The following is an 8890-nucleotide window of genomic DNA, read 5'->3' as shown; positions in this document are numbered from 1 at the left end:
GCATTCCTGTGGGGTTTCCAGAGATTCCCGGGGGAGCAGGGCACCCATTGCCTCTGGAATTTCCCTGGGCTTTTAATTGCTTTAAGAAGCCCCAGCCTTATGGAATTAAGAAAGCTTCTGAGGTCTGAATTTTCTTTATTCTAAGAACTGCTTTATCCTGACAGCACAGAAAGCTGAATCCATATTCTTAAAAAAAAAAAAAGAAAAAAGAAAAAAACCTCAAACCAAACAGGCATATATATTTTTTATAAGTGATACTTCCCCTTGTTGAATTTCTCCTATATCTCAAGATAGTCCTCAAGGATAGCTTGTTCAGGGCATGGCGCATGACCAGCATCCTCATCCTTGCCTGAAGGCATCTCTTGCCACCAGAAAAACATTATTCCTTGGGGCCTTGGTTTTCTGTGTGTCTGTCGCTGAGATTTGCTGGTGGGTTGTTTCAGCAGCTGTGAGAGGAAAAGCACTTCAGAGGAACTCAGCACCCCTTGGCTCTCAGGCTCTTGCCATAACACTTGTGGCCAGGTTTGGAAAAAGCCACAAAACCAACCAACAGGCATTGTGCTGGATTTTGTTTGTTTGTTTGTTTGGTTGGTTGGTTTTTGTTTTGTTTTTTTAAACCTGGCCACTTGTTTTGATGCCTGAATGGGAGCAGAACTCTTTTGAAGATCGAGTCCCACGTGAGTTTATCCTGCATTAGCAGCAGATGGTGAACAGCTTCAACAGCTTTGTTCTATTACAAGCCCTCTTTGATTTACTCCCTCGCCTGGCTTTTCAGTCTTTATTGCTTCTTTTCTGAAACAGCAGAGGCAGAGCTATTGTTATCTCTCAGTTCTAGCTTTTCTCACACAACACTATTGATCTCTTCTTTCACTATTTGTTTCGTTGGACTTTCCAAAAGAGTGTTGTGGCTGAAAGGAAGGAGAAGGAAAGGACGAAGCCTTTTAAATCGGGTGAAGCGCTGTGATATCCTACGGCTGCAAATATCTCTGTGTGCATTGAAGTGTGCATGCTGCTCCTGCTGTAAATGCTGGAGAAGTGACAAGGTGTGACCTAGATGTCTACATTAGCCTTTGGCTCTTCTAGTTTGAGGTCGGTCCATAAACCGCCACACCACGCATCAGCGTTCTGTGAATTGGCGTCGGTGGTCTCAAGGTAACGTAAAGTGTTTGGTCCAGACGTCATTGTTCTGTGGATGGGTTGTGTGGTTCCCTGTGAACAGCTGTAAGTGTGTTCAGTCAGCTTAAGAGTCCACATCTAGCCTTTTACCTGGGAGAGAGCAAAGGAGTCACCCTGAGGAAATGATTGCTCTGCGTGAGGCAGAGGCTGTTTTTCCTTGAGAGCCGCAACTGTAGCTGCTCTCATTCTTGCACTGCAGGGCACATCCCTTCATCTTCCCTTCTTTTATGCTTTTGATCTTTCCAAGTGGTGGAAGGAGATGGATTTTTCACCTTCTACTAGACCAGAGCTGGTTGCTAGTGCTGTGCATTCCAACATTAGTTTCAAGCCTTTACTGTCCCACCTTATTATGGGACCTAAAAGAGGTCAGATTAATTCTAAAACTTAGTTCTCCAGCTTCAGTTTTCCTCTTAGCTTGTGTTTGTGTGGGTGCTGGCATCGATGACCCCCTCCGTTAGGGACAGCTGGTGAGAGCACTACTGAACGTCTGCTTCCTGACCGTGGTTGATGGTGATGCTGGCATGCGAGCATGGGCTGCCAGCTCTCCTAAACCACCTAGCCTGCAGCTGGGTTAATCCCTTCGAAATTGCTGTTTACTTTTCTGATTATTTCTTTCAAAACTGATTGCCTTTATTCATGTTTTGGTCCCACGTAGGTTGGGTCTTTATTTCCAACTACTTGATTTTTATTATAATAATGATGTAGGCAGAAAAACCTACGACGTATTTTCCTCTCCTCGAGCTGGAACTTTTCTGTTTTGATTAAAAACACCCAAGACCCTAAAAAATCTGTTCTACACGTTTATTTAATAGTGGTTTGTTCTGAGGCTCGTTTCAGCTTTTTTGCAAGGTGAGGTGAAATCCAACTTTTGACTCTCAAACTAAGTCTCAGAGAGAGGAAATTTCTTTGGAAGTTTTTGGAAAATTCAGCCTTTGGGACATATTTTATTCCAAGGGGTGTTGGTATGGTAGTACGTATAGCTAGCTAGGTTTTTTTCAGTCCCTAAAAATGGAAGGGCTTGGCTGGTGCTTAGCAAAGTGATCCTTCTAACCCTTCTGCCAATTTATCACTATCTTTCAAATTACTGTTTAGCTCTGCCTGTGTAATTGGACAAATAAAGTCCTTTACATTATGTGGGAGTTATCTGCTAATTCCTCATAATTCCTCCTGTTTACTCATTTATTGATTGTTTACGCTTGCTCTAGGTGTAACCTGTCTGTATGGCCATTAGCCTGTGAATTATTCATGTGGTGATTGCCAGGAATATTTGTTATTCATATGGGATTTGGTCTAATCCCATCAAAAACAAAAGAGAAACTGCTATTGGCTTCTCTGTGGTTTGGATCCTGCTCCTGATTTTGAGTGGTGACCTAAATCACACACTTCCCTGGTTAGATGTCTTCAGTTGTATAAACAGGATGAGTCTCTTTCCCCTTCATTGATTACCTGTGAATATTCATAATTGCCCAACAAATCAATTTTGCATGAAGAAGGCAGCTTTTCATAACGGCCATGAAAGCACTTTTGGCATGAATGCTCTCATTAATGTTTATTCATGCCAGTACTTGTGATGCTTTTGCTCTGCAAGTAAAACCTCATGCGCTGGAGTGTTTGAGATCCAGCTAATGAAAAAATAGGGGAAGAGAAAACATCAGCTAAGCAAACAGTGTCTACTGCAGCCGGATAGACGAGCGCTTCTGGGCTGCCTTTGTACCTGCTGTCCCTCTAACCTTAGTCGACCTCTTGGCATAGATAAATGCATGTAATAAGAATATATTGATGGTTGAAGGCTGAATTTATGTCTTGACATTGTTATTACATGTGGTATGTTAGGCCACTGTTAGGTGACAGCAATAAACATGATGTAACTTTATCTGTATAATCAAAAACTTTAGACTCTTTGTACATAGCCTGGCCTTGTTGGCAGAAGTTATCAGCTTTTCTCACGTGGATTCACGCCTGTTACAGCGGGTGTTCTTGTAGCAGATATTTGGGTGTTTCACCTCCTGAATTTCGCTCAAGGATGTATGCAGGGTCATGCTGAGAAGAGTTGGGGGCTGAAGTGTCATCGCACAGTGTTTCAGAACAGCATTTTCTGCTGCAGACTTGGAAGGCAGCATCAGGATTTCTTAGCTGTGTCCACTAAATTCCTAACGGACTCTCTGCTTCCCACGCGAGCTTAACATACTCTAAATGTGAGGATGTTCTTTTTCCTTTCTGGAAGATTGGTGGCAGTAAAAGGAACATATTTACAACCACAATGTTAAGGCTTGCCCATCATCTACTAACTGTCATTACAGGCGCTGTGTTTAAAAATGAACCTGTTAATTAGGACCGTGTCAGTTGATGATGAGCGTCCTACAGTCTGAAATAATTGTCTTTCGAAGTGTTATTCTATCACTGAGAATCCAAAATGCCCACGTGTAACAGCATCACAAACCCAGAAGGCATAGAGCGGCCAGGCAGATGTGTGCGGTGAAGCTGGGGGCAGGGGCCAGAGCTCCAGCCTGCTGGCACGGCATCTGTGCTTTCAGGAGGAGCCTCTGCCAGCCCAAACCCTGCTGCTCCTCCACAGGCTGGTGCAGACAGCAGCACTCTGGATGCTCTGAGCAAAGTAGTTTGTGTGACAGGTAAAAGCTGTGAGTGTCAGGGAGAGGCCAGCTCCCTGAAGTGTCTAAATAGTCTGTGGTGAGCTTGGCCCCAGGACGAGTTAACGTGGTGATACTGGTGATAGATTAATTGCGAGGTGTTTCTTTGAACGACCGCTTTGCACGGTTGTGCGACTGTGAAAGGCTTACTGCTTCTGACACGGTGCTGCTTTGCACAGCGGGAAGATTGGCCTTGTATCTTTTTTTTTTTTATTAAAGAGATTAGCAAAAACTAGAGAGAGGAGGAAATTCACTTTCTGAAACATCAGTGGCTTCTTTTCTAGATAATATTTCCAATTAATATCGTAACTAGCACAATAGGAGCATCGATGATTCTAAACCTCTTACCAGAGCCTTGGGAAACTGAAGTTTCTTGTCTTCAGTTGAAACAGTTGAATTGTTCATGCAGGGGTTTCCAGATGTGGTCTATTTCTTCACAGCTGTCTCAGGAGTGAGTAGAGCTGCGCTTTCTGCTTGTCTGGAGAACAGCACAATGTGTTTTTAAAGGGTGGAAGGAAATTTTCCTTGCTGTGCAACCACCACCCACTGAAGAATTGAACCAGAGGAAAATAAAATAACTGGGAAGCAGGGAGAGGGGGGAGGTGGTGGAGAGCAACGGTTTCTCATGAGCTGTTAACAGAATCGGGAGAGAAGAAGGGAAGAAGGCAGCTGGCTGATTGTTTATCACACCATCTTCAGCAGAAAAGAGAATTAAAAGGAAAAGGAACTTGGCCATGAGCAATGCAGCAGTTCTCACTTGCTCAGTGATATAAAGTGCCCAGAACAAAAATAAGGTCTGGCCGGGAGGATGACATCACGTGGAGGCCCGCAGTGTTGTAGCTCTGCTGGTGGGACTTGAGAGCAGGTGAGCAGATGGTTTAGCATTAAACTAATCGGTGCTAGATGAATTTCCTGCTATGGGCCTGATCATGGTGGTCATTCAGGCCCTAGAGGTATCCTCAGAATGATGGTCGCTGTATGATACAAACCCTCTTTGGTTACAAGTCCCTTTTTGTACAACCCCTCTGTTGTCATAGGTGCTAAATTGTCTAGGCCACCTCGTTCCCCAGCAGGGCTGCAAAACAGTTTTGACGCTGCTTTGAGAAGGAGGAGTTGTAAGGACACCTAGTCCCCGTCCCCAAAGTTACCCGCATAGTTTCAATCTAGAATTGCAGTGTCTTTATCAATTATTGACATGAACACCCTGTTTGCTGGTGATGGAACCGTTTTTCCTGTCCTGTATCGCTGAATGCTCTGAGCGTGACAGTGTGGTTCATCTCCATGTGTTTCTAGCAGAGATTTGTAGCCATCAATCACTGATCACTAATAAAACCTTTCACTGTGTATCTAAATGAGGACAATTTGGGACAAGACTGGTTTAGCCAGTTTTTGTGCAGTTCTTGGCACGTGGCACCTGCTGTCAGGACCTGGTGGAGCAGCTCCACCTGATACGCCGTTCATCGTTGCAACAAGTAGAACAATAAAACTAATGCCTTGTCTCAAAGTAGGCAGAAAACGATGGAAGGAGATGCTTTTCTGTCCTTTTCAGTGCTTGCTTTTGGGACCTGGATCTCCTCAGTCCTTTTCCCTGTCTCCCAGAGGCATAATTTTCCTTGTGGGCTTTCCTTGGTACGCCCTTCTCTGTACGAAGTGGTCATTCCTGGGCTGTGGTTATTACTACACTAAGACAGTGGGGCCTCTCGGTACTTGGACTCCACGATCTCTCGCTAGGACTGGGGTAGGATTCTGTGTCGACGAGTAGTTCCGTTCAATGTGACGTGTGTTGTTGTGAGCCTCGCAGAGAGTAACTTTGGGACGTGTACATATATTATTTATTGACATTTGTGCCACGTGCACATTCAGGATGGCCTAATTCAACATCTGTTCCCGGTTAAAGTGAGCATCCCAGGTAATTTGGAGCAGGAGCTTGCTTTCTACTGGCCCACCAGGCAAAGGGAGCCAGGCTTCCGAGGCAGATGGTGAGACCTGGTTTGGCGCTGGGCGCAGCTCCGATCACACCTTTCCCGTGGTGTGTGATCAGAGCAGGGTTTATCTGCTATACCCTGCCTGTGAGCAGAAGTAGCAGCACCTCCATGTTGTGTGCTAGGATTGGAAAGAAAGAGAGATGAAGATCTTTCCAACACACAAGAATAAAATGGGAAAGTTCTTGGAAGCTCTACCCTGTTAAAATTTTTTTCCTTGCTTGCTCCTAAAATCTGGCTTTGTGATCCTTTTAGCCTGACAAATAAGTTTGTCACACAGCAAAAGAATGGATTCACTGGTAGAGCAACTGCTTGGAGACCAGAGTGTGGGGAGAGCGCTTGCTCCCTGGCTGAGTTTGTCTGGAGAGGTAAAGCATATCCCACAAGGCTCCATCACAACTCTTGCAGCTGCCCTTCAGAGGCAAACAGCATAAATGTTGTCTCCATAGCTCTCACTCCTCCGTCGTGAGAAGTTATGCCTCACTTTGATTTCTTTTCTGCTCTATATTTGCTGCATTTGCTTTGCTCTGGCAGACCTGCTCTCTGCATAACCATAGGGTTTTTTCTTGCCAGGTATTATCAGTCGCCAGGAGGCAGAAGAGCTGTTGATGAATAAATCTGAAGGAACATTCCTGGTGCGAGTCAGTGAGAAAATCTGGGGCTACGCGTTGTCCTATCGCCAGCAAAGTGGCTTCAAACACTTCCTGGTGGATGCTTCGGGGGATTTCTACAGCTTCTTGGGGGTAGATCCAAACCGGCATGCAACCCTGACAGATCTTATTGATTTTCACAAGGTAACACTTGCTAGGCAGAGATCAATAACTGAGTGGAACGGATTAATAATTTAAAGAGGAATGATGTAAATGGAAACCACACTGGAAAGTGGTAGTAACCATAGTGGGGAGAAGAACGTACGAACATATTCCACAGTAAAGGCGACCTGCAGCATTTATAGTTTGTGTCTTTTGCTGCAGTGGATCAGAAGGCTTCCCCCCTTCTTCCAAACCTGCAGCATGCATTGGCGTCCCTCCTAAGCAGATTCTTAGGCGTTCCGTGCTCTCCTGGGCTAAAAATGGGCTAATAAAGGCTGACGGAGCTAACACTTCCCGAGCCTTTTTGCTACACACAGTAGGGTTGGAAATGCCATAGAAAGGTCTTTCAGTGAGATTTCAGCATTTTTTGACCTTTGATGTGTGCTCTGTAACATGGAAGAGCACAGGAGTGGGGCCCTGCAGCAGAAGGGGACATGGAGGGGTTCTCCTTGAGGGATGTGCCGAGGATCATTCCTTATGATCTAAAACAAGATCCTTGCATCGCTGTATTTACTTCCTCCTAACCTATCATCGCTCAAGGAAGAAGTGCAGAGACCACGTTCTCTACCTTTACAGGAAAACCTTACTGGAATCACCTGGTTAATCAGTTACTGGAATGACAGACCTGGCATGTGGGTAATTAGTGAGATGAGGTGCTATGGCCTTTAGAGGCATCTGGAGCGGTTTTTCCTAAGTCGTGTAGCAGCTGCAAGTAGTGAGATTGCAGCCTTTTCCATACACGAACTACTTGATTTCCCTGCGTGATACCAGCACAAGTTACTGCTGGCGCAAGTACAACATGAAGCGTCAAGAAAACAAATAGTTAACAGGGTCCCTTTGCTGGTCTGTACTTATTTTATCAACCGTTTATTCGTAATTGGTTTCCAGTTATACAGCGGAGTGATTGTCTTTATTGCTATCAGTGGCTTTTCTTAGATGACAGGGAAAGGCTTAGACCCTGATATTTTAATTTCTTCGCAGGAAGAAATGATCACGTCCTCAGGTGGGGAGCTGCTCCTGGAGCCGTGTGGACAGCAGAAGAATCCACCAGACTACAGCCCGTTATTTGAATGATGATCCAGGACTGACCGGAGGGAGCTTGGGGTGGCTGTACTGACAGGTACCTCCAAAAGTGAACGCGGAGAAGTCCTTAACACGCTTCCAAAGCCACTGGCCTTGTGGCCAAAAAGAATCCTCAGTAGAGGTCCAAAGTACTTCTGTTTCGCATCTGTATTATCATCGTTATTCATACTGCTGTCACTTGAAAGGTGAGAAATGACTGGCAGATGACAGCTGAGGCTCAGCAGAGGGCAGTCCCCTGGGCTCAGACGCAGCCTCTGTACAGTGATTGCAGAGCAAGCTGCTGTTTCCCAACAAAACAGTTGCTAAGTGCAATCTACCTCATCCAGAGAGCCCCAGTGCCTGCCAGCTGCTCCCGCTGAGAAACCAGCTCTGCACTTGCTCCCTCTGTGCAGGTCTATCAAGAGCCACCTCAGGTGTTCACAGCTGCATGTGTTCCATCACAGAACAACTGGGCCCCACTTCCACGGAGAATGGAAAGAGAGCTTTTAACGTTAACAAACGGAGGTATCCGTAGATTTACCTCTAAGGCCAGCGAGCAGCAGCTGCCTGCGTAGGACTGAGGGTCTAACAGGAATACTGAGTAACTGGGCTGGTATTCACACACCTCGACATCCTGGCAGGCTGGTGTTTTGCCTTGATGAGCTGGAATTAAAAAAATTTAAAAAGCATAGAGTGGCACCTTCTCTTTGGAAAAGGCGCTCGGTGTGCTAGAGAAGATGACATGCCGTTTCCAGAGGTCTTGGAAGATCATTCAGTGGGCTGTACACAATTTTGGGAATGTCTATAGACAGAATATTGAAGAACTTGTTCCACAGGGAATTCACATTCAGAGACTGATAATAATACAGCTATTTATTTTTCTGAATTCCATCCATTTCTCATTCTAGGTTTTATCTGGCTTTAAAATAAATCTCCTGTAAGTTCACCTGCAAATGAAATTACTTGGAAAAACTGCTATTTCATCTGAGAGTTTTATTATGCTAATAACTGTCAGAATTCTCAAGTAAAGGAATTGCTTTCTTTTTTTTCCATAGCCCCACAGAAATAATGAAAAGTAGCCAGCCAAGTTGTAGAGATACCAGGAAACTCAACAGCACAGAAACAGAAGCAGCAGCAGTACAATGAAGTGCAACTTAACTGCAGATGAGTTTTGAAGGAAACAAAAGGAGATCATAGCAAGCAGAAATTA

The 8890-nt window shown here is 44.9% G+C and overlaps 1 protein-coding gene across 1 annotated transcript in view; it reads left to right on the top strand.

The window, feature by feature from the left end:
* SH2D4B (SH2 domain containing 4B) overlaps positions 1-7692 on the top strand; it is a 40920-nt gene extending 33228 nt beyond the window's left edge. The window contains exons 7-8 of the mRNA XM_010132260.1: positions 6380-6600; positions 7600-7692. Coding sequence (XP_010130562.1) covers positions 6380-6600; positions 7600-7692 — 314 coding nt within the window. The remainder of the gene's footprint in view (positions 1-6379; positions 6601-7599) is intronic.
* The last annotated feature ends 1198 nt before the right edge of the window (positions 7693-8890 follow it).

This window comes from Buceros rhinoceros, unplaced genomic scaffold (assembly GCF_000710305.1).
Source record: "Buceros rhinoceros silvestris isolate BGI_N320 unplaced genomic scaffold, ASM71030v1 scaffold40972, whole genome shotgun sequence".
Taxonomy (NCBI): Eukaryota; Metazoa; Chordata; class Aves; order Bucerotiformes; family Bucerotidae; genus Buceros; species Buceros rhinoceros.
Note: the sequence above shows the minus strand (reverse complement) of the source record. Positions and strands in the feature narration are given on the sequence as shown.